This window comes from Antennarius striatus, chromosome 16 (genome assembly GCF_040054535.1).
Source record: "Antennarius striatus isolate MH-2024 chromosome 16, ASM4005453v1, whole genome shotgun sequence".
In the NCBI taxonomy this organism is placed as follows: domain Eukaryota; kingdom Metazoa; phylum Chordata; class Actinopteri; order Lophiiformes; family Antennariidae; genus Antennarius; species Antennarius striatus.
In genome coordinates, this window is record NC_090791.1 from 10,527,360 (window position 1) to 10,554,184 (window position 26,825).

A 26,825-nucleotide genomic window follows, 5' to 3' on the forward strand; every position below is an offset into this window, starting at 1 on the left:
CAGGAGGTGACACTTCTATGGAGCGCACCATCATACACACAATGTGTGCGTGTACATGCTTACAAAGACGTTGGCGCATCTGTGATCTTCATTCTCTCTTTCACTATATTTATTTCATCCCCACCAGACGCAACCGGATTATGAACAAAACGGTACATACATTATGTTTTAATGGGTGTCATCTTCTCTAATTGATTATTACTTGCCCTGTAACCTTAACCTATCAAGCAATATAAAAGAAACTGCCTTTATATCTGCAATCTCACTATGAGAATAATATTTGTGTGTCAGAACTGGGTTTTGACATTTCATCCCTCTGTTACTTCTCTCAGCAGCCCACATCGGATCGTTACAACCAACACAGACACTAATGTTTGAGGCAGGTTGTAATAAAGCCTGCTCCCAAAACAATTGTAATGCCCTTCGCTATGTTTGACATTTTCATCAAGCTGCTGGGTGGCATTTCTAGGCTTCAGACTACACCAGTTAAGATAATTGTGCTGTGAAGTGCCTCAGCATCCTCTTAAAAACTCTTTCAATTTTAATTCTCATGAGCTCGCTGGTAAGAGCAAAAGAATTATACTGGTGCCACGAGTCAAAAAGGAGCAAGCATCTCCCTGTCAAGTGTGGTCTAAAGACTGCACACATCTCTGTAAATTTAGCTTTATATATTTCATTTCAGAGGAATAAGTTATTATTAAAGCAGCTGCCTGTCAGCTGTACGGTGCTTCAAAACCTTGTTAGAGCAACTAATCCTCCTCTGATGTGAGTTGGGGTGCTACTTCGTCAGTGACTGCAATGTGCTGAGGAGCAAACGGGAAGTCCGTGGGATTAAAATCACATTATTGTAACTAATATGGCTAATATGTCTGTCTGTGTGAGAGACAGTGAGCCTGGCCTGTTTTGTGAGCGCCAGTGGATGTGCTTTGGGTGTTATAAGCTTGTACTGCCACTGGTGACACGCTGGCCCGATACTGACAACGCCCCTGTTGTTACAATTCTGTGCACAAACAGGCTTAACTGCTTTTACACCATATGCACTAGCTGTACACAATGACATCTTCTGCTCTCATGTAAGCATTCCCCGTAAAATCAGTTCATCCACTTGGCATATCTCTGCCTTGTTGACTCCTATAGTGTGATTGTGTACTGTCAGCGCACTGCTTTTGTGCATAGGCTTTTGTGCATAGGAACACATGGAAACCCAAGTCATTCCCGTGTTAAAGTGGTTCAGGGCTGTGGGGGCACAAACAGCTTAGCCATGCTGTGGAAACGTCTTGCTAACAGATGCCAGGCTCTGACTGAGCAACAACATCCTACAGGCAACACTTAGACTAGAATGAATCTCTTTCCCCACATCCTTTTCATTTTATTCTCCCCTTTCAATGCTTTGTCACTATTTCCCCTCATCAATTTCTCTGAAGTGCATCAAGCACTGTGGTTTACATTCCCTGCTCTGCCGAAGCTCACACAGCATGCAAAGGTGACAGGTGAGACTACATCAAAGAGTGACCACTAGATCGTGATCCAGCTGGAGTTGTGGTAATCATTTTTTTATGGGTCTTATTCTGACTCATCAGCTTAACTATGGAACCTACAGAGACGTTAAGAGAGAGGTTCTGCCCCTCACTGTGCTTTCTGATCCGTCTCTTAATCCAGGATGGTGGAGTACTCACTGGACCTGCAGAACATCAACCTGTCGGCCATCCGGACGGTGCGGGTCCTCCGGCCCCTCAAAGCCATCAATAGAGTGCCAAGTAAGATCTGTCTCCTGTCACAATCCGCTCCTGGTGTTCCTCTCATCTGCCCAGCTCTACCTGCCTTCCACTCCCACCTCATCAGTGCAACTGCCTTCACTTGTGTTTCCTCACCTGATTATCACCTGCCTGTTCTGTACATATACCCTCCCAGTCCTCTCAGTCTCTGCCAGATTGTCTTTGTATCATGCATAGCTCTCTCGCGTTTATCTCCGGACTGCTCCCTCGGTTTCGACCCTGCCTGTGTTCGACCTGTCTTCCTCGTCTCTGCCCTGGTAATCTGACCAGCCTTCTGTCTTTGACTACCCTGCCTGCCGATCCTTGTCTGCTACCTGTCACCTGGGATTCCTGTTTGTTGAGACTGTTTTCTGGAATATTGCTGCCACTCTGTCCGAAGCTTCAGAATAAACTGTTGGACTTGTCCTGCTCTGGTCTCAGTTTGTGCTGTACTTGGGTCCTACCTCTGACCTGTTACAGTCTCCTGTATATGTTTGAACTCTTAAGACACATTCCTGTCACCTGTTTCCCTTACAGATCATTAAACATTTAACGTATGCTTAATCTCACAGACTTCAGGGTCATGAGTCACGTCTTTATCAGATTTTCAAGCTATCCATAAATGCTGCTTCACTGATTGGTCCGTGACCATAACCCCATAGCTCTCATCTAAAATTCAGTTCTTGGCCAAACTTTTAAACTCCAATTGATTTCTTTGTCCTGCCGCCTGAAGCAGCAGCTCTTAATCATTGTAAGCACCAATTAGCTTGCCTGTGTTAGGCTTCGTCTCGCCTTGCCACGTAGTCCCAGCAGTTAGCCGTGCAATAGCAGCTGTTGCTTCCTATGAATACCTCAGTTTAGGTTATCGGACATCTTTATTATTGTTTGCTTTGTTAGTGGATATCGATTTAATCATAAAGACGTTCAAACGTAAACAGAATTGTAAAAAAACCCAAGCTGAAACAGTTCAATACTTTTACAGCTGTAGGTTTAATGTTACAAAATACACTATAATTCAATTAATGATCAGTCGAGTGGCCTGGAATTCACCCTTCCTGCAGAAACTCTTGGGTAAGCAAAGAATAAACTTACAGAAGGGAAGTTTCCGCTGAGGGAGACTTCAAGATATTCAACTTAGATTTCCTTTATATAATCATAAAATGAATTCACAGCAGATGGAGGTGATTGCATGAAAGCCTTGATGCCTAATTCAGTTTGGACCTTGGGGAAAGATTCTGTCGTGAAAAGATGTCTTTCTTGTGAGTATGAGCAGGAGGTTTTACATGAGAGGGAAAGCGATGAGCTTTTATATGTTATCTCTACAAGTCATGAACTAAAGCTGCTCCATCTCCTTCTTTCCACAAACATTTTCAGCTTATGTATCGTCTCATTTCTTTTCAATGTCTGCTTTCAACAGATCCCTGAAACAGCCACCGAAGCACTTATTCTGAAATTAGTTAGTCACTTCTCTTCTACCCTGAGCAAATTCTTTCAGATTTTTACTCACCACTTAAGTGTCCAATCACGGCAGATTCAACTCATCTGGTGTAATTACTTGAAAAAGCATTACTTCAGCAGTTTCCATCACAAACCAGGGTTTCCTTTTAGGTGAAGCCAACAACAGTGAACATATTCAGTATTTCAGACACAAGGCAGCACTCAGCATGAATATTAATTGTGCTTGCAAAACGTGTTGGATTTGTGGATCTTGTATGAAGTAGAGGATGCCTCATGTTCGGACAAGAGTAAACAAATCTGGTTTTCCAAAGATGATCATGTGTTTACATTTGACAGCTAATGCTCAGACGTCAGCTTCATCTTCCTGTCATTCCATCAACCACAGCATGGAGGAGTTACAGGAGCTGCTTCACTGTTTTTGTGAAGATCAATTCACACTTTAATCAAATGATGTATCTCTCCATTATTAGACATAGTATATGATGGTGGTATGCAAAAGCACTTCTTCTTCAAAATCATCGTATACATTCTACACCTCCGTTTACATTGTTTCAAATTTAAGTCGTTTTCAATTAGAAATAATCAATCCATATAATTTTACTCGATTTATGAATTATCATAATTCCTGTGCTTGTTTTATAATCTTAGAAAGGTTTTTATTTGATCATTTATTCATAAATAAAGTATCCGCAATGTATGGTAAACATCGCCAAATTGTATCTGCAATTTTGATGTTTTTCTTAGATATACGGTAATTTCATTTTTTGTAAGCCCGGACCCCCCAGTCAGCTGGGACAGACTCCAGCAACCCCCGACCCACGATGGTGGATGAAGCGGGTATAGAAAATGGCCAGATGGATGTTTGTAAGCTTAAAACAAATTCATAATAACTATACATTTATTGAAAATGCATTCATAAATGGGAATATTTATTTTTGGTTTAGCTTGTAGAAAAGTTAATTCGAGGTACATTGTTTTACGTCGCGTCCCTTCAAACCAATAAACAAAATGGGGTGGGGTCTACTTGTATTTTGACAGTGAAAAGTCACCTGTTCACCACTAATGTGTGCCCTTGAATAGTTATTGATTTAATTCTTAATTTTGTTTCATTTAGTATGTTTCAGTGATTGACAGTCTCATTGAGGTTAAAAATTAAGTGTTCTGGCCAAGAAGTGGCATACACAGTCGGGGACACACAGAATATGCACAGATAATTATTTCCATACAAAATAAATGAAAACATCATATCAGTCTATAAATCATAGAATGAATGCAGACCCCTGAGTGGGATTAGACGTAGCAGATGTGAGCAAGTGCGGTTAATGTTGAGTGTTTGAATTGGAGATGTGTGTGTGTGTGTGTGTGTGTATGAGCCTTATCTGCCCGTGTGTGTGTGTGTGTGTGTGTGTGTGTGTGTGTGTGTGTGTGTGTGTGTGTGTGTGTGTGTGTGTGTGTGTGCGTGTGTGTGTATACTGTTATCTCTAACATTGTTATCAGCAAGCTGCATGAGTAAGTGCTAGCCAGATTTTTTCACTTATCCATAACCCCATTAGAGGTGAGGAAGCATGGAGACAAAGTTGTTTGTCACTTTTTTGTTTGATTGTTATTTTGCCCTCAGACAGACAGGGAGCATGAGCACAATCTGACCCCTCACACACCTCAATTTGTAACCCTGCACCAAAATAGCAGATAATCATTGTGTGTGTGTGTGTGTGTGTGTGTGTGTGTGTGTGTGTGTGTGTGTGTGTGTGTGTGTGTGTGTGTGTGTGTGTGTGTGTTTTCTGTGTGTGTCTGTCTGTTTGAGATAGAATAATGTTTGAATCATGTGAGATTGTCAGAAACAATTAAAGAAGGTTAGAGGAGATGAGAAGAAAAGAGAAATGAAAACTGTGGATTAAAATTAAGAAAGTAAAAAGTAAGGAGACACAAAGAGGAATGAAGAACTCCACTGGTGTTAGGTGAATAACACGGCATATAGTTAGAAATGTGTGTCTAGTGTGGGGCGAGGGATGGCATCCATCTTTATTTGGAAGCAGCAGGAGCAGGTAAACTGGTGCAGCCACCAGGCAGAGAGGTGGAGGCAGGTAGAGGGAGAAGAATAAACCTATTTATGTGACGCACACTGTTTCTTTCCTTTAATACTCTTGCAGTATTTTTTTTCTCATGATCTTTCCTGCTTTCTTTCCTATTTTGTCTCACTATTATTTGGCACACCCGCAGGCTGTGTCTCATTCTGGTTTGTTGTCACTCTCCCTCCATTCGTCTCTCACTCTCCTTGCCCAATTAGGCTTAATGGAATAGTGGCCTAATGAGAAGGACTCTGGGGAACAAACACATTTAGACTCGCCTCCAGCCGCCATCACAGACACCTACACCCCAGTGCCACCACTGCTCTCCGTTTAATACCGTTTCATGAGACAAATTAGCCACAAGATGGGAAAAAAATGCAAAAGATGTACTTATGTAAAAAAAATATGCTTGACTTTTAAATTGAGATGAAACTTTATTTACTTGTATAGTCTCATTTCATTAAAAAAAAAACCCCATCTATATTCATAATCAAAAAGGGAATACCTGCCCTGACATTCAATAGAACACAACATTAAGTGGTTGGTACATTGTTCTTTGATTTTACTTAATGCTGCCTGGAAACACTTTAAGAACAACATGCAAACTAATCAAAATCAATTACCTCCACAGAGGACGGTTGTTTGGATAAACAAACCTGTAAACACAAACACATTTTAAATTGGCACATAATCACTGATCTAATCACAGAGCAGATTTTTACAGCTACCTACTGTGTTGACATGGTTTTGTGTTTTCGTATGATGCTTGAACTACAAATGCAAATATTGTTTACGTGTGTGTATATCACAATTGTTGCTCTCTCTCTTTCTATCTCCTTTCTCTCTGCTCCTTTCCTGTCAGTTTAGAAACACTGTTGTGTTCATGTTAAATTATTATTCTCAAATCCCAATTTGACCACTAAAAGATACACATTAATAGAGATGTGCAACACATACTGTTTCATCACACAATCAATGGGTCGCACTTCTTGTTGTAATCAGCTGTCATTATCTTTCTCTGTTCACTTCTCAATATGTCATCACTGCAGGACAGGTAAGGTCATCATTGTTTGACAGAGGACATGCTTGTGGTTTTTGAAATTAAGTTTCATCCAATGATGATTGAGACCTTGTGCAGCCTGATTGGATCACTTTGTTCTTGGGGACTGTTGGTAGTTAGTATTTGTGTTATCTAGTCAGTCCGCAATCCAGATAAATAATTCTCCAGGTTCAATTACAGCTAAATTACCACAGCAAGAACTTTAAAAAGCAAATTTAGGACACTTTTAAATAAATTTAACTATAATATTCACAAACTTTTTGATCAAAGCACAGTTGAAACTTTCTGTGCTTGCTTCAGGATAACCGATCAAATTGATCAGGGACTACCTTACCCACAGTTCCTTTCAGCTGCCTCCTTATAACTTCTATGTGATAGAATGATCTTCTTGAGTAGAATCAAGTGTGACCTGGTGATAAACTGTCTTTCACAGGTATGCGTATCCTTGTGAACCTGCTGCTAGACACTCTACCCATGCTAGGCAATGTGCTGCTGCTCTGCTTCTTTGTCTTCTTCATCTTCGGCATCATCGGCGTGCAGCTGTGGGCGGGGCTACTGAGGAACCGCTGCTACCTGGAGGAAAATTTCACCCTGTGAGTTAACTGCTGTGTATCTGAGCACTGAGTCCACTGTGTGTGTGTGTGTGTGTGTGTGTGTGTGTGTGTGTGTGTGTGTGTGTGTGTGTGTGTGTGTGTGTGTGTGTGTGTGTGTGTGTGTGTGTGTGTGTGTGTGTGTGTGTGTGTGTGTGTGTGTTCAGCACAAGGTCTAAAATGTGGCTGATGGACCACAAATTGAAAGCTCTGCTGAGGTGGAGTGAATGTGGTTCTGCCCTCAGACCTCTCCTGGGTCAGCCCTCACCGCAGCGGCATGGATAGGAATTCCCCATATACACCCCCCACCCCTACCCCGTTTATTTCCATCATTTAGATGAACAGAAATGCCAAAAAATAATGTCTGCTTCCATTCTACCGAAGATGAAGTCATAATTGATTTTGTCATACCTTGTCTCCCCTGTCACATTAGTTCTAAACAAAACTGTGGGTATATTTAATATTGCTTGAACACATTTATCTGCATAACGTCCAACATTTACACCTGTTCTTCTCTTTCATGCAGCAACAGTGATCTTTTTTTCCATTTCCAACCATGATTCTGATTTGATTCGGACCGCATGCCTCCATATTCATAAGCCTACCTGACAGCATCTCCCACCAGTGTATGTGAGTGTACATTCTCCTGTATTCAGGAGTGTTTGATTTCAGGAGATCCTCTCAGTGTCTTTATAATGCTGGCTCCAGCTGATGAGGAGGATGCCTACCCCCAGTTGTGTTTGCTGTAATATGATTTTTAAGTAACTTAGGCTGCTCTGTGCTTCTGTTCACCGTCTCTGGTTATTCTGGCACAGTGAATACAGATGACAACGCTAGCCCAGTCCTGTCTGCACCAAACTATGTGTATCCCTCCCACTCTAACTGATGTGTCCTGTGTGTGTTCTCACTGAGATGGGGTGATTAGTAGGAAAACCCACATTGAGTAGAAGCAGAAGTAGATCTTGGGGGAGCAGCGGATTATCCTCCAGCCTTTCTGAACAGTTTCCAGAACATTGGTCAACTCATTTTTAACATGGATCTCATGATGATCTCTATGTGCCTTTAATAAATTAATAAAAGAGTGTTTTTTACCTACCATTTTGAAACATTGAGCTAAAATATTACGCAGGTTAGTCAGGGTACCCAATTACAAAGGTTGCTGGGAGTTAACGCTTGAGGACTTTTATGCTCAATAAAGACCTAACATTAGCTCCCTGAGAGGTTAAGTGTTGCAGTCAAGTGTTACGTTTACTTTACCATTTAACTCCCTCCCTCTCTTAAGCTCTGTCTTTCTTTGCTCATGCTGCATTCTGCCTTTTTCTTGTGTCCGTACATTCTCATAACATTTTTACAAGCCCACCTGCAATCCTTTATTTCTTCAAGTTGAGACATTCTTCTTTTATAAAACATCTATTTCACCAGCATCCATAGTGAACATGTCAGGAAACCTCTCTTCTTGTAATGCAGACTTTACCCAATGCACTTCCAGAGCAGAATCGTGCTTTTTGTCCCATTTTCCTCCCTGCCACTCCCCCCCCCCATGAATTCCTTCCTTCCCAGCAATCCCAGGTGTGCTCTCAGTGTGGTACCAGGCTTTTTCTGATGTCATGCTATGATGCCAAGTCAACAGCAGGGGAGTACCAGCCTTCATCTATGCTTCAGTACTTTTAAAAGGCCCCTCTTTCCCTCCCCCCTCTCTGGGTCTCTTCATCAACTTTAGCATCATGAGCAAATAACCAAATTGAATGCTACCAAACTGAAAACCCCCTCCCTCATACTTTAAGATAATCATTGTGGTCCGTCTAATAAGTCCTCCTTTATTGTGTAATTTTTACTATACAGTTCAGACAGAGTGTTCCTCAGTGCATGTCTGCAAGCTTTGCCATCAAATTAATGCATGGGTTTTGGATGACTCTCAGTGGAGGGTGGCATTGCCAAATATGGTCAGTGTTGACATCGATCCCAGAACCAGGGTGTATGTATGTGGTTTGAAGTTTTGAGGAAAAATGATTATTCTATCCTCCACTGAATGTCAGCAGCATCTATTCTGTTACTGACACTAGGAGAAACAGGATGACCAGAGAAAAACACAAGGAAATGAACAGATGAGTTGAAAAGTGGATAGAGGGAAATCTAAATGAGAGAGGAACGGCTAAAGAAGGAAAGGCATCAAGAGAAAAGAGTGAATGATCGGCAGAAGGGTGGCGGAGGAACAAGGAGAGTTACCCAAATGCATTATGAAAATTACATTTAAGACAGTCGATCTGGGCACATGGCAGGTTGACATACGGTGTGCAGGTGTGTGCATTAATGTGTCTGTCCCTGATAAATGGTCTCCATGCACAAAACTAATTTATACCAAAAGCCATCAAGTTAGAATGATACGATGGACATTTGCACTGCAATGAGTAAATATTGTAGGTTGGCTGACTTTAAGTGTGAGCTCACAAACTACTAGTGAGGGTCTGTCTTTGTCTTCCCCCAGTTCAAACAATACTGTGTCTGTAAATGCATAATAAGCCCTCAATTACACCACATTGATATCAGGACACACACACAGCTCTACTCTCTTGTTTACCTCTAAATCTCGATGTAAACACACACACACACACACACACACACACACACACACACACACACACACACACACACACACACACACACACACACACACCAATGAACCCTTCCTCTTGATTTCCTTAAATGTTTCATTTACGCCATTTAATGCTCAGCTGCAGTTTTCTGCTGCCTCTGCATTCTTTGATTGCAGCTGCAAAGTTGTCTTTATTTTTTTCAAGGAAGACTTTAGTATTTCCTCCTTTTTTCTCATACTTGCAAAAGTGTAATCCTAGTTTAACTTCCTTTTAAATAAATACTCAAACATAAGCCTATTTCTTTTAGATTAATTCATGCATTTGAAGGAAAGGAGACCTTTTGGAATGCTTCTTTTAAAATTGGGAGGGTTGAGATACGCCGCAGGAAATGAACTGCTTTAGATGGTGCCAATAATTTGGATTCTGAATTTAAAGATTTGTGTCATTGTTACAGTCATTGCCTGAGGAGGAGCACAAGGGAAGGAATGGGTTTATTTATGGAATGGACTAGATGTCAGTGTACGATAGTTTAATCTGGTTTCCAGCCGATTTCACACTGAGGCACACAGAATGTCTCATACACTTTCCACATCAGTTTGTTTGCTTGACATTAGTTGTCTAATGATAACTATACACATGTAATGTACTCATTTGTTTAGTTGGTTCAATAAATACACTTGATTTTGCATCACCTTACTGCTCGATAAAAATGCTTGATGACACACTTCAGTCTCGATAAAATATGGACTTCCATTCTGATCTTTCTGCACTCACTTAAGCCCTGAATTTGTGATTTTTGCCTATCAAAACTTGCAAACGGTATATGTGCTTAGCAACACAATCAGGGCAGCATTGAAGAGTTTCTGCTCTTACACATTTTCATAGTTGTTTTATATTTTTCTATATAATTAGCATTGGTGGAGCATTAAACTTTTAGTCGTAAATTGCTTTTAATCATTCCTAGATAGGATTCAATAAATACTTATTCATATCTTGTTTGAGTTGTTCTGCTACAGTTCAAAATAAAAGGGACTAAATGAGGAACATGTAAAGAGTTCACTGCAGGATAACAAATAAGAAAAATGCCAAACACACAAAATGGGCAAAAAATAGAGTCAAACTGAGTAAAAAAAAACAAGTGAACTAATGAGTAAATGAGGAAAATAAAATTCAAGCTAAAAAACAAAACAAGAGGAAAGAACTTGCAGCAAAAAAGAGCGAAAACACAGCAAAACATTTAAGAACAACCCAGGAGACCACAGGAAGGGAGCCCAGACGATCTGACAATGAAAGGCAGAAAAACACAGACTAAATTCACAAGGATAACAAGGCCAGATGGGGAACAGGTGAGGACTGGAGACAGGTGAAAGTAATAAACAATCTCTACAGACATAATACAGACAAAGACAGGGGGTGTAAAGCGAAAGAGACAACAAGGAGAAATAAAGTTATGAGAGAACATTGAGGGCAAATGCTGAAGTAAATGTTACAGGTGCAAATAAACCTTTTGAATTTAAGAGATTAGATATTGTGTCATAGATTGATTATGCATGTAAGACTTAGAGTTTCATAGAGATCCATGCAGAGAACATTCTTCTTCCAGTGTGGTTAACAGTTTCTTTCTGTCTAATTGGAATAGAGGGTTTATTTTTGACTGAATAAAAATGTGTGGAAAAGAAATGTGCACGAAGTGTGCACCCATGTGAGTGCCGTGTGCTTTATAAAGTTAGGACGTATTGTATTGGAAGAAAAAGCGTCTAACTCCCTGTTGAGGCAGGGTCATTTGCATTTCTTAATTCATACTTTTCCTTCAATGGCGCAGCCGTCTCACAGGCTTGGTCCTTGATATTAACTTCAGTGATTGTATTCCTCTTTCTGCCCTCATGCTCCCTCTTGACTCTGCTTCTCATTGAAATTCACCTGAAACTCTCCAAAGAAGTAGTGAAATGGGATAAAAATTGATACCGTGCTATATTATTCATGCAGTCAATTTCATAACCAACTAATGTAAATTATTACCCACCCTACCCCTCCGCAGCTCTGCAGGTATGACCCTGCCTCCTCCATACTACCAGCCAGAGGAGGATGATGAGCGCCCCTTCATTTGCTCCCTGGCATCTGATAATGGCATCATGTCGTGCTCTGATGTACCGGTACGGCGGCAAGGAGGTCGCAGTTGCTGCATGGACAAGGAGGATGCGCTCCACAGACAGGCTCTGGGCCTGAGTCCAGAGCCGCTGGCTAACAGCAGTGGTGGCGGTGAAGCAATAGGTCTGTGTATCAACTGGAACCAGTATTACACTCGATGCTTCACGGGAAATAGTAATCCTCACAAAGGCGCCATCAATTTTGACAACATTGTCTACGCCTGGATCGTAATTTTTCAGGTATGTTCCATACAGACTGATGAGGTAACAGTTCAATCAGAGAATGCTTTGCTGATCTGTTCTGTTTTAACCACACTAATTCCAGTAGGGTCCATTTATGGTCCCTCTAAATACCCAAATGGATATGTCCCTTTGTAAACATTCTGTCAATCCACCTGTTCGTACTTCCATATGTCCTTTAGGACAACATCAAAACTGGATGGTGAAGTTTCAAAAGTTTTGACAGTGACAGATTTGTAACAGGTTTTAATAATGTACTTTGAAAGTAATTTTGGAGGTAAAGATACACTCTGTGTTAGTTACAGAGATCATTTAAAACTTGTCATCAATTTGCTTTTGTACCAATCTATTTCATCCATCTCACACATCCATCTCACATGTATCCCTAACATCTTTAAAAACACATGATAATGTAGAGAATTAAAGCAAGCGTACAGAAAGCCTTGACAGAGCGTAAATGATTTTTAAGGTCTTTTAAGTGGTTTAATGCTACTACACTTTTTTGTATCAGCATTCTGCTAAGGAAGCTTGTTATATTTCAAATGTAAAACTGTGTTTCCTCCTAGGTGATCACTCTGGAGGGCTGGGTGGAGATCATGTATTATGTAATGGATGCCCACTCCTTCTACAACTTCATCTACTTCATCTTGCTCATCATTGTAAGTAAATTCAGTGCTACAAATACCAATATATTTTTACTCCACACCTACTAACTGCGACATATAAGGTATGATGTGCTATAATGATAATTAAAAAAAAGAGAATGACGTGTATATGTTGACTGAAAATCAAATTCCCTTATAACACTTACAATTTTCAATTGATTTGGACATACATGATTTCCTGTAATTAATAAATTGGACAGGGTTTTCAAATTTCAAGTGTTAATAGACTTGAGGAAGTCAATGATAAACAGGATTGTTTACAGAAATCAGATTTCTGTAAACAATCCTGTTTATCATATGGAGATCTTCGTATGGAGAGCCACACAAGGCCATAATGACAACTGTTTAATTCTGCATCCATGTGTCTAAAATATTAATCACAATGCCTAAAAGGTAAAGTGATTAGTTTGATCTCTTTGTTTCTGTCTGTTAACAGAAATAGCTCAACACATGTGACAGGAAGTAGAGCAGTATACAGTATTGTAGTTCCATGAGTGTGACCGAGGTTAGCCGTTTAACTTACGAAGTTTCACAGAAGCATCAAGGTGAATAAACTATCACAACCAAAATATAAAACCGAAACATCTGACTCTGTTTCGGATTAATCCAAGGTCTACGTGTTGTTTTCAGTGGTGAAATGATGTAAAAGCAGGTGCTGAATATAACGTTTGAGAACACGTCTCACCCTTTGGGAAATGCTCAGCCTTCTCTTGCTGTCTTCAATGTGTTTGTTAAAAAAAATTGATGTTGAGCAAAGGATGGAAAATGCTGTAAGGAATACAAATACACCAATCAGCCACAAACACATTTTACAAATTTCACTGTACGCTGTAATGAAATGGATCAAAACATGAGTGTGAGGCCTGTCCGACAACAAGTTTTCCCCTCACAACACTGGCCTCATTAGGCTGACCTGATTATTGACAACATGGGTGCAGCTGAAAATTTCATCCCCTTTTTGGTTCATCTGACCTGAGGAGTTGTCAGTATAAGCACTTTTGGCACCCAATTATAGTTGACGGGTGTTACTTTTGCCGGGTTTATTCGGATATATTGATCGCAATCGTGTGCAGTGTGGATTATGTAGCCCCGTGCTACACAACAACATCCAGCACAGGGCACAAAACTGAACCGAACAACTGATCTGAGGTCAAACTTGATGCTCCAATAGAACTGCTATAATTGGGCTTGGAGAGCTCCCAAAACAAAACGGGGTATTTTACTTTAAAGTTCAAGCTTTTTGCTCAAACCATAGGTTTCAACCCGACACTTCTCATAGGTCCCAGACGTCATTTTGACTTTATGAGGGTGGCCTTTACCTTGCTTTCGTTCATTCTTTTTAACTTATCTATTTCTTTCTCTCTGTGTTGGTAGTCGATCATATAAGTGTTTATTCTCAGAGATGTTTGCCAACAGTGTCAGAGCCTCATCTTTACGTCAATACCGGAACATAATACCAATTATGTAATGCGTGTGTGTATCTGTGTGTTTGTCAGAGCAAAGAATAATGACAAATAAATGCAGCCGCTGCACAGAAGCACACCTGCAAAGCGTCTCATCTTAATCTTAATACGATCACACGTTGTCGAGGTATACGCTGATGTGTGTGTGTGTCAGCATACGTGTGTGCATAATGCAGAGATCATTTGAATGCGTGTTAGTGGACTGCCGTCCCTGATTATGCGCCAAGCTGTCTACTGATTAGAATCACAGGATAGACACACACACACGCACGCACACACACACACACACACAGATCCAAGCCTGGAGGAAATTCACACCTGCAAACCTGCTTTGGCCCACAGGCCACAGATGGACATCTCCCCTCCTTCTCGTCATGCACTCACGCGCGCGCACACACACACACACACAGACACACACACACACACACACACACACACACACGGATGTTCTTCTTCAAACTCCTTTCCTTGCACTTTTTTGCAACCCGGGATGAAAGGAAAATGTTTTCCAATCGTATGTGTGTATAGATGTCTGGAAACAGCAACAGGGTAACATGTTCAATGACACATTATTTTTCAACCTTTTAAATCCAAGCAGCTGTTTGGTTTTCAAGTTGTTCAGCATCAGCTTATATTGATCTAATCGTTGTTCCGTAACCAGTTTGGAGGAGTCCAATGAAAGCCATTTCAGCAATCCTGTAGAGATTCCTATTACTTCCACTAAAAGAGTCAGTCAGCGCATAGCTCACAACAAACTGGATCCTCTCTTTATAGCTATCTCCTCTCTCTATAACAGGGATGTCAAAGTCAAATACATGGAGGTCCAAAAAAACAAATACGCTCCAAGCCAAGGGCCGGACTGGTTCAATGTTTATTAAAAAACACAAACCGTAAAAAAGTAAATTTCCTTCAAAAACAAAATCAGTTCCTTAATAACAAGTTAATTGAAATTGCATGCATTATTAACTGAAAATGCATTATTGTGCATGAATTATTGCATGCACAATAATACTGTTGCCCTGAGTCTATTCAACTGAAACAAATATACATAAATAAAATAAAATACAAAAATCTAGGGCACACAGGCAAAACAATGAACAAATGTAAAAATTTAACTGAATTTAAAATTAAAAATACGTTATTGTTCTGTGATGCTCACTTGTCTGAGACTGATCCTGATATTTGATGAAGTCTCTTCTTTCGTACAAGTTCGTGACTGTTTGGGGTCAGACTCTGAGCTGAGGAAATCCTCAGGATTGAGTGAAGGTGTTGTGCTGTGTGATGTTTTGTTCAGCTTCATCAGAGAGAACAATTGTTCACACAGGTCTGTGCTGCTAAGCATAGAGAGCGTCCAAGGAGCTTGGATGCACAGCTGGGGCATTGTGTCAGGGATGAAACGTGTAAACTTAGCAGAAGACACACAGGTTTACCTTTTACCTCTTTGAACATACACTCTGACTCCCAGCTGGCTCGAAACCCCCTCTCAGTTTTGAGGGCAGTTTTGAGGGGGGTAGCTAAATTCAACCTCCGCTTTGACTGCTCATAAACAATGAAACTGAAGTCCGCTTGCTGCACTGCAGTAACTTTACGCTACCGTTGCATTGTGGGGAATGTAGTGTTAGTGCATGCAAAACACCAGCGGGCAGATGTGGCCTGCGGGCCAGTTCTTATAGTAATTAAAAATAGTCCAGGGGGGCCATAAATAATTCATTTCGGGCCAGATCTGGCCCGCGGGCCTTGACTTTGACATGTGTCCTCTATAACCATCCCCTAATACCAACTTTCACTTGTGACTAGACAATGGATATGTTGAAAAAAGAGAGAACTTTTGTGGCCCATGACAAAAATAAAGACAGTCTTGAAATTGGAGGGGTGTGAGGCAGATTTATGTCAAGTCAGAGTCAAACGAGATAAAGAGAGAGACCGAGGAAAGATAAACACTGTCCTTTGGGCGTGTGTTAGCTCCTTCTGTCAGCTCCAATCAGCTTGGGTTCAGTAAGAAGCCAGCCCACAGAGACCTTTAGCATTTGAGTTAATATATCTTCAGAGGGATTTGCAAACATTATTAGAATCAGTGTGAGCCTGGTGTTAAACAAAGTCAGTGTTTGCCATTGGATAATTCTAATGACATTTTTAATGTTTCAAAAGTAAGCAGCATCTGCTTAAACCATGAGCCACATATTTAAACAAGACTGCTTTGGATGTTTTTTTGTTGTAGTTCAAGTTGTCTCTCACTTTGCCTCATTCAAACTTGGTTGCTATATTAACCCTTCACCCCATTTATTTTTAGAGGGACTAAATTTCCAGATTTAAGTTCATCTTTGTGTTGTTTTTGACTTTTTAGACACAGAGCACATCCCATCTCCCAAGAAGTTCTATATCCTTACATGATCTTTCTTTCCAACTCCATCCAGATTGGTTCATTCTTCATGATCAACCTGTGCCTAGTGGTCATCGCCACCCAGTTCTCTGAGACCAAACAGCGGGAGCACCAGCTGATGCAGGAGCAGAGGGCGCAGTGCTTGTCCTCCTCCACCCTGGCCAGCATGGCTGAGCCAGGAGATTGCTACGAGGAGATCTTCCAACTCGTCTGCCACGTCCTACGAAAGGCCAAGAGGAGGTCGGCAACTCTTTACTACACGCTGAGGGGCAAGACCCCACCTGCTGGTGGAGGCAAAGGGAACAGGCGTGGTGGAGGCAATGTGAATGGAGAACGGCATCACTCCAGGCACCCAAGATGTGAGTAGACAGGCCCAGCAATGTCATCTCAATGTGTTTCAATTGTGCTACTTAATAGGCTGTATTATTATCGTGATTTGTCAATGGAAGCTTAAACTGTTCTATTCAAAATAAATTTTTGATATTTGGAACTGCAACCATTCCATCCGACTTTATACTCTGTTCATTCACCTCCTCCGTTTAGCATGTCACTGTTCGCACCAAAGCAAGCAAGACCACAGCTCCCAGCCGTTAGCCAACTCCATCAGCTTGGCTGTCCCTCAGGATTCTGAGGACTGTCCAATATGTGCTCTGGCACTGAAAGAGAGGGCCAGGGCTGGAGACGACTCTGCCAAAAGTGAGGAAGATGAGGAGGATGGAGTCAAAGAAACTGGTGAGGAGGATAAACAACTAGAGGAGAGCGAAGATGGAGAGCCAAGGAGGACGTGCTTTGGACGTTGTAAAGACTTTTGGAAAGATTTGAGGAGGAAACTCTGGGGCATCGTGGAGAGCAAGTACTTCAGCAGAGGCATCATGATCGCTATTCTCATCAACACCATCAGCATGGGCATTGAGCATCACAATCAGGTATTATTCATGTCTGTAGTAACACTTTATGGCAAATTAAGGCACTCATTAGTTTTACAGTGATATGTTCAAATGTTTAGTTAGTAATGTGTCAAAAGACTGTGGAGCATGCTGATCATAAATTCCCAGGACGCAACGGGACATTTTCGAATTACTTCTTTTTACTTCTTACTTCTTTTCTAAAAAGTGTTTTCTAAATGACAAAGAGCACCAGCAAATTATGGAACCAGATAATCGTCTCAATTTTTACATGAAAATGACTTGAAAGGCAGTTAATTTTCAACTTATGTGGTGATTAAATTTCTTCTGCTGAACAAATGATCAATTGACTTATCAGTGAAGCTGTGTGTCATTTCAACAAAACAAATTTATTAGAGAAATTTATTTTGGAACTGATACGACAAAAATACTTCAGTAATTCATTTATCGATGTTCCTTCATTTATTTGTTTTTTGTTTCTTTATTTTTTTATCTGTTTTTATAATATTTAATTTGATCATATAAGACTTAGGCTCTTCATATCACACTATATGGTTTCAAATCATCATAACGGTTTAGCTTTCAGTGGTGAACCTTTCTGTGGACGGGCTAATATCAGAAGCAGAAACAACATTTAATTTACCACCATAAAATAATTTAAAAAAAATCTTCAAAACTGAGACTTTTGAGACTCCATTCCAGGTCTTTATTTGGGACTGGCAATAATTTCTATGTAGATTATTTGTGTTATTTGTAATGATCCAAATACCTGCAGTGTGTCAGTCTATTCGGTGAATGTTTGGGAAGTGATTAATGGTCTTCATGCCACAGCTTTAATATACAGAGACACTGAAACGTTAATAGACTGTTAGTGTGATCATTTCTATCTCCCCTCTAACAAATCATTACAGCCTCTGCTGATAAGCCACAGTCGCTGTTGATGAAGCATTGCCACTGGAAATATCATAATAGCAGCTGACATTAACAAGAATGACGTTGGCAGCAGAGGATCACAGCCCTGCTCTTCCATGACAGAGGTGTAAACACTACACCAGTTATAGACAAAACAGAGCTGGCTTTTAATATTGGCCCGGCTCTTCAGAGGGAGAGGAGAGTGAGAACGGGAAAAGCCTGCCAAGAAAGCACACATGCACGGATGCACACAATCAAAAACACCTACAGTAACTGTGTGCACTCATGCCATACAATTTAGTTCAGTGTTCAGTGTGTGCACGCACATAAACAAATACTCTTTTTTATTTGTATGCATGGACTAGCACAAATACACACAGGTAAATATACTCACAACTGCTATATAAAACAACTTTTTCCTCTGTTTCTCATCTCCGTCTCTTCTCATGCCACTTTGCTTTATCCCCTCACTGTTTTCTCTTTTTCATTCTGATTCTCTCTTGTTAATTTTACTTCCGCCTCTCTTCCCTTATAGACTCCACAAATCCCTGAGTGCACCTTCCTCCCTCACTCCCCCCCCCCACGTTTTTTTCTTGCCATCTTCCTTCCGTCTGTCCTTCCTGTTTTACCCCAAGTGTCTCATCTACTCTGACTCTCTGTTACCTCCCTCAGTTTCACCCTTCGTCTCCCCACTCTCTCACTTTCATCCACCCACTCACTCTTTGACAGCGTACAGAGTAGATGCTTTTTCTCATCTCTGAAGACTCTAAAAATAAACGAAGGTTGTGGGGGAAGGAAGAAAAAGAGACAAACCAGGAGAAAGGAGGAGGCAGACGCTGGTTACACAGCAGTTTTCAGCTCAATTCCTTGTGTAATTCTAAGTGTGTATGTGAGTCACTGTGGGCATGCATGCAGGAATACACATATGCATGTGCACGCACTCACATAGTTTGTGTTTCTGTCTCCTGAGTTTTTCCTCTACAGTTTCCACAGGCTGAAACAGAAGCAGCGACGGAAATGTTTGTTTTTGCTCTGCAGCAGAGACGTCTCACCTCATGTAATTTTGTTCAAAAACAGGAAGTTTGAAATTGATGAGCCAGACTTGAAAAGAAATCCCCAGAGCCGCCTTACATGCAAGCTGCATAAAGGAAAATAAATTTTGAAAAATTCAGTGTGTAATTGGTTTGGGATTGGTGACTATAAATTTTTAAAAATTGATGTTAGATTGTTCCTCTAATTCAACAAAGGATGAGGCAGTTCAGCCAAAGAGATGCCGTCTCTTTGCATTCATGTTGTGTGAGTTCGCATGAGGATTTTATCAGCAAGGAAAAGAAATTGGCAAACTGGAATTCAAGCTTGGAAGCTTTAGCTCATATTCAAGACAGCAGTCACATGTCGAGTGAGGACACATTTCAAGACGGAAACAGAGACAGGTTGATTGAATGTAAGAATTATATAAGAAATATTATTTGGGACACGGGAAATTAGGGTTGAGGTAATGTAGAGGTAACAAAGGAATAAACTTTAAATGAGAGATATTGGGTCAAGATGACAAAAAGCAGAGAACCTCCAGGGTAAGGAGGGAAGAATGATGGTGTTTTTTCTGAGGTGAACCGGAGTCAGTAGCTGTGATGGTTCTGTCAATAGCAATAACTTTCATGTCCTGTCTTTGGACTTATGACAAGTGAGTGATTTCTGGAACACAGGTCAAGGTCAGAACTTGATGTTGATACGTTTTTGCTTCCTTCTATATTAGCAATACTCCTGTTTCTGACTATAACTCGCCAGGAAGCTTTATCTCTTTTTATATATTTATATTGGGGGGTTTTTCTGAGGTTATGTTTTGTCATCATCTATTTTTTATCTTGATTTTAAGTTTCTAACTACACCAAACTGAATTGAGCCTCAATTGATGTTTGCCAGACTCAAAATTTTGTAGCCAAAATTGAAAACAAGGTCTGGGCTGGTTTTGCGAGTTTATTCCCTTTAATCACTTTTATCATTCTTCTCATCTCTGTTCAAGCATATTTTTGTCCTCCCCTTTCCTCCATCATGCCATCATTTCGTTAAAAAAAAATCCTCTCATTTTCCTTCCCTTACACCAGAGCTCTAGTGCTGCCATTCTACCCTCTCTGATCGACAGGAGGATATTGATTTGGAAGAGATGGGTCTGCCTGATAATGAGAATCTGAAAGAGAAAGAAAAAAGGATGGAGAACCAGGGAGACAGAGATAGATTGAGAGGAAAAGAGGATTAGAGGAAGGGAGGGCTGAGAATGTGTTTTTCTCTAACATGGTTTGCCAACTTTGACAGAGCTAGCTGACTATTTCTCTGCTGGCTTTGAAACAGAAAATTCACAGGGGGTATCAGAGAACACATCTGATCCATATCGTGCATAATGCATATTAACCTCACACACACTCAGAACACTCTTACATGGACCGAGTCTTCCCGTACACACACACACACACACACACACACACACACACACACATGCACACATACACAGACACACCAGTGGAAATAAACCTGGAATTTATACTGTGTAAGTGTACATATGTGTTCCTATCTCAGCTCCAGCCAGTGTGTGAAACCTTGTGAGACACAATAATACACTTTGTTTATTCCCTTTCACTTGGCTGTTATTGCTGACACAACATTTTCATTCACGTTGTTATGGCTAAATGAAAAACACAGTTTGTTTCCATATTTTTTTGTCTGTTACCCCCCTACCTTGGTATAAGATAAGGTGTGTGTGTTAATTTTATTTGTCACGTGAGGGAGAATGCTCCTTTCATAAGAGTGACAGTCTTATAAAAACAAGTGTAGATTTGCGTGCTGTTGTTTTCTTTGCAGGGTCTTCCTCAGTATTCCTTTTTTTTTTTTTTCCACAATGATTAAAATCAGTATTTTTTCTCTGTAGCTGCATCTTCATGTCTCCTACTGCTTTGCTGTCAAGTGGAATGCTTGCAACTCAAGCAGTGACATATTTTATCATATTTGTTTATTTATTATTTGTGTTTCTCCACCCAGCCTGATGAGCTGACCAACGTTCTGGAGATTTGCAACATTGTCTTCACAAGCATGTTCACCCTGGAGATGATCCTGAAGCTGACGGCTTTTGGTTTCTTCGAGTACCTGAGGAACCCGTACAACATCTTTGACGGCATCATTGTCATCATTAGGTCTGCTACGACAAAAGAATTTGTTTCTTTGTTAAGTTATGCTTTCTTTTAATTTGCAAATTGAATATCCTGAAAGTGAATAGTTTGCAGCTGTTATAAACATCTGAAAAAAAAAAAACTAAGATCTCCCATCATTCTCTGTATATTACCTTTATATCTAAGTTGCTTACTCATTTAATGTAACATTTTTAAGCAGGATGGGCTGAAAATATACAGTGTAAAATATAGCCGCATCCTTTATCAAACTAGATTTCATTTTGTTATTGTATTTCTATCTTGAAAAATTTGCAGTAGTGTGTTTTTATTTAGTATAAAGGGCCAACTTATTAACTTATCTGATTTTCTCTTATCTGGGGTTCCCCCCTAAAATCATCTCGACATATTCCCCAATCATAAAAACATGAATTTTAGTATGCCATGTCTTCAAGTTTATATTAAAGTCTCTACATGATTTAGATTCTCACTTTATCTCTGTCTGTCTTTTTTAAACACACACACCCGGTGCTTCTTATTCCCCAGTGTGTGTGAGATCATCGGCCAGGCAGACGGCGGTCTGTCAGTGCTGAGGACCTTCAGACTGCTAAGGGTCATTAAGCTGGTGAGGTTCATGCCGGCGCTGAGACGGCAGCTGGTGGTGCTGATGAAGACCATGGACAATGTGGCCACTTTTTGCATGCTGCTCATGCTTTTCATCTTCATCTTTAGGTAACAGAGGGACACAGACATGTTTAAATGTGGAATGTGACTCAGAGACAAGAAAAGGGCAAGACACAGAGGAGAATAGAGCGTAAATAAGAGAGAGCTGCTTGTTGTTGTGTTCAGATGTGTGTTTGTATGTCTTTGTGTGTGTTCCAGTGTGTAACCTGAGTGTGACATGCTGATTGTCAGGTCAGTTTCATTTACAGAGTGCAATATCACAGATTTTCCTCAAGGGGTTTTACAATTGGTACAGTACATAATACCCAGGATTCCTAGACCCCAGATTGCCATATGGTTTCTTTGCTTAGGACACATTGAGAGGAGATGCTTTGAGTGCAGAATAGCCCGACAGTTTATTTGGATTAATTTGTATTTATGTATGCACAGTGCCACCTGATTGTTGAACAGTCTAAGACAGGTTGATTTATTTCCACTCCAAATATTTGAACAGAAAATTAAGGCTGTGATAGAAATGCAGGAGATTTTTTTTTAAAAGTATTTCAGCACAAAGAAATGCCTGAAAACAGTTTTTGCAATATAATGGGATCAAAACTTCTAATTATTGGACTTCCACTTTATTTTTGGCCAAACCGTGTGTTAGTTGTGTCGAGTCTTTTCTCCTTGGCAGATCTCTCATAATGTGTGTCAAACTATATTCATCACATGCTTTCTAAGACAGAGAAACTAATATGAAATTCTACTACATGTAGATAAAGTAGTTTAAATTTAAGTGAACAATAGCAGTTTAAGTTTTAAGTGTATAATTGTTAAATGTATAACTTTGACACTTTTATTTAAAGACTCAATCAATCTACTATTATGTCGATGTAAAAACAGTACTGCTGATATAAGACTTTTGACACACATACGCACACATTGCATAATTTATATTCAGCCCTGCTGTTGTCTTTATTTTGTGTGTGTGTTTGTTACTTCATATGTTTGCGTACCTGTCCACCATTTGTTACCCCTTTGGAACAGCAATCAAGCAAATGCATACCAGGACAGATGGCATGAGAGCTTTTAGCCAGCTAATGCCAGAGAGAGCAAACGGTTTTTGCTCTGTTATTTCGGCCATTGCAGCTTTTAGTGAGCACTTAATGTACTCAGTTAAGACATCTCCTTTACAATCCTCTCCAGAAATTTGTCTAGATAAAACAGCTATGAATATAAATGACATTGCTTCAGGGTCACAGTGACAAAAGAAAGCTTTTATTTAATGAAAGTGGAAGGAAGGAGAGTAAAAAATATGTTAACAAACGTTGATTTACTGTATGTGTGATTTCTCTCATCTTTCATGTACTTTTAAAGAACATTCTGTCTCTGTGACAGTATGTATGGATGAATGACTGGAGAGACCCTCTTGTGTGTTGCAGTATCTTGGGAATGCACATCTTTGGCTGTAAGTTCAGTCTGAAGACAGAGGCAGGAGACACCGTCCCAGACAGGAAGAACTTTGACTCCCTGCTCTGGGCCATCGTCACTGTCTTCCAGGTCATTTCAACACACCATTTCTCAACACTGTGGTTTCACTCGAATCACGAATGCTTTATTGAAAGTGCAGCTTGTTTTTTTTTTCCCTTGCAGATTCTGACTCAGGAGGACTGGAACATGGTGCTGTACAACGGCATGGCATCCACCTCGCCGTGTGCTGCTCTCTACTTTGTAGCTCTCATGACATTTGGAAACTATGTGCTCTTCAATTTACTGGTGGCTATCTTGGTTGAGGGCTTCCAAGCTGAGGTAGGACAATTTGATTTGGTCTGCAGTCAGTTAGCAAAAAACACATAATATATAGTAATAGAGGAGAATGATTAGGGACACAGTAGATAATTTTGTTTTGTTATTTTTTTGATGCAAAATTATTAGGCAGTTTTCCAATTAAAAGTGTTTGAATTTTTCTGTGTCCATTTGAAGAACCACATGAATTTAAAAAAGATTACCTTTGTCTAAAAAATGTGGAATATATTGTATGTATAATATTTTTTCAACACAAGCAATAAGTGTTACAACCAACATTCAGACATTTATGTTTTGAATCTAGTTTTGATGAGTGAAAGTAAACTATTTGCGATTGGGAGAAGATTGCCCTTCAGATAAATTGCTGCTATGATGAGGGAAACTGATTGGGAGCTCCAAGTTAAATCACCTTGTGATTGATTGTGATTATTTCTACACCTTTCACTTGCTGTCTCTTACATGTACTCGCTACGTCTGCTGCCACGTCTTTCTCGCCATGCTTACTATTCATTTCTCCCAGCCCCCCCACACCCGGAGTCTCTCTTCTATATCAGCTAATCATTTTCTCTGACTCTACAGGGTGATGCAAATCGCTCATACTCGGATGATGATAGGTCTTCCTGTAATTTTGAAGAAAATGATAAACACAAAGACCCCCTGCATCTGTCAGGTATTATAAATGTATACAGTTGTATGAATGTTTGGTGATGCATGTTATTCATGTTGAGTTATATTCTTGTTATCAGAGTTCATTCAGAGAACATTTTAAATGAACATCTTTTTCTAAAATATTGTATAGTAGAAGTGCAAACATGGACAATTGCTGTTACAATGACATCACCACACATTACTTATTTTGTTATGATCTGTAAAGGGTGCATCATCTGTGCTCTTAGGTCTTAGCATGTCCAGCCCCCAACTATTTGATACTCCACAGAACTATCAGCTGTTTTATTGTGCCTCAGGCATCAAAATCATTGGCTGCAGTTTGATTTTCTCACCAAAGCATCGTTACGCGGTCTGACTTGTAAGCTGCACATACTTTAAATAATGCATATCCAATGCCACTCCTCCATTCAGGCCTCTACTCTCTTCTCACTGTCTGTAAAGCAAACATGATCTCTCCAGAAAACAACCAAAGTGTCATGCAGTACACAATTCTGTGTGATGTAATAAGACTAACACATACGTATATATGCATGTACTGAGAGTGAGAAGAGAATTTCCCCTCTGGGGATCAATAAAGTGTGAATTATTATTATTATTATTATTATTATTATTATTATTATTATTATTATTATTATTATTATTATTAGTAGTAGTAGTAGTAGTAGTAGTAGTAGTAGTAGTAGTAGTAGTAGTAGTAGTACACTAGCATTTAGCTGCAAATTACAAGGGCCTTTGTTGATGCCTGATCACAGAAGTCCCAAGTAATGCCTTTTAAATATAAGCTTCACTAAAACACAAGCAAAAAACAACAAAACAAAGAAACAAAAAAACATTGCAGTTAAACTATTCATGGTTACTACCTGCCTATTGAGAGCAATATTCCTGTAATCCCTGGCTCCTGCCAAGAGGTTAAAAATATATTACAACATCCTTTACCTTTTAAGCTGACAATATCAATTTGAGGACATACATTTTGAAAAGTAATTGAAAGACATAATCTCTGTTGTCAGGGTAGTAAAAGAGAAGAAAACACAAGAAGAGGGAAGGTCTTGAAATAGCTGTTTTCACCATTTTCTTTCCTTCTCTCTGTTATTCCTCTCCCCCTTTTCTCCTTTCCACTCTATCTTCCCTGTAGACCCAAAGATTTGTACATTAACCCCGAATGGGCACCTGGACCTGGCCCCGCTCACCTCCGGTCTGATTCCATCAGAAAGGTTGACCTTAGCTCTGGGCTCCAGAAAGAACAGTGTAATTTCTCTTGGCCGGGCCAATCTGGAGCAGAAAGCTGTGGTTAGTGGAATTTGAACATTTTAGAGTGGCAATAGAAATGAAGTACATTGCTGATATTTGATCATTGTTGGTTAATTGACCAATCACAGTGTGTGGAAATAATATTACAGGTCATTTAATACAAATGACAGCTTTTATACAACACTTTTTTCTGTTTCTTTGCTTCTCTTTCCCAGTATCCAAGCCGAGGTTATCACAACTGGGGCCGTCCTCTGCCCCCCCATCCCCAGGCGTTGTGGGCCCGTCGTTCCAGCTGGAACAGCCTGGGAAGATGTCGCCCCTGCTCTTCCTCATCTCCCTCTGCTAGTCCAGCATTCACCCCCACCTCTTCAAGGCCCTTCTACGGCTATGGCCTGGGGGGTCTCGGTGGAGTTGTTGGAGGAAGCCTTCGCATCAGGGGTCCCCGTGCATCGACATCCCCACATCGCCACCATGACCATGTCCACCCAGATGAGGAGGAGTCTCTCCTCTCCACTCCTGCCCTTGCTCCGCAGTCCCTTTACCTTCCCCATCCCATGCTCACGGACCACTTTGTACCCAAGAGGGACCGCAGAGCTCTGTCACTAGAGCTGCCCCACCAGCTGCAAGTGCCAGGACAACCACACCCTCCACTGCCACCACACCACCAACTGTCCCCCATGATGCTCCAGGCTCACCACAGGAAGAAAAGCTTCTCTGGGGGAATGCTAATCAGTCGAGGTGGTGGCGGTAAGCTGAATAGTCTGGGTGGCTTAGGAGGGGTACACCAAGACTGTAATGGGAAGACTCCTCTGTCTCAACTTCTCCAGTCCCCTCCTAGACACCAAAATGAGCAGCCTGGAGGGGCAAACCCCCAGAGCCAGGTGATGGCTGACGTCTTCCCCCAGGTTAACACTCGCAGCAAGAATCGGGAGGACCTGGATGATGACATTGACTATGTAAGTGCTTTCAAGGTCCAATGTAATGGACTTTTAAACATTTTATGTATGGCCCTGAAGTGTGTGTTTTGAGGTTTCTTGCTAATAA

At 40.5% G+C, this 26,825-nt stretch overlaps 1 protein-coding gene across 1 annotated transcript in view; it reads left to right on the plus strand.

Moving 5' to 3' along the window:
• Positions 1-26,825, plus strand: part of LOC137609164 (voltage-dependent T-type calcium channel subunit alpha-1I-like) — a 109,133-nt gene that overhangs the window by 43,880 nt on the left and 38,428 nt on the right. The window contains exons 4-16 of the mRNA XM_068335985.1: positions 1,660-1,757; positions 6,775-6,934; positions 11,564-11,912; positions 12,479-12,571; positions 16,455-16,779; positions 16,964-17,346; positions 21,271-21,422; positions 21,942-22,127; positions 23,498-23,615; positions 23,709-23,864; positions 24,441-24,531; positions 25,666-25,820; positions 25,997-26,737. Of these exons, the coding sequence (XP_068192086.1) occupies positions 1,660-1,757; positions 6,775-6,934; positions 11,564-11,912; positions 12,479-12,571; positions 16,455-16,779; positions 16,964-17,346; positions 21,271-21,422; positions 21,942-22,127; positions 23,498-23,615; positions 23,709-23,864; positions 24,441-24,531; positions 25,666-25,820; positions 25,997-26,737 (3,007 nt within the window). The remainder of the gene's footprint in view (positions 1-1,659; positions 1,758-6,774; positions 6,935-11,563; positions 11,913-12,478; positions 12,572-16,454; positions 16,780-16,963; positions 17,347-21,270; positions 21,423-21,941; positions 22,128-23,497; positions 23,616-23,708; positions 23,865-24,440; positions 24,532-25,665; positions 25,821-25,996; positions 26,738-26,825) is intronic.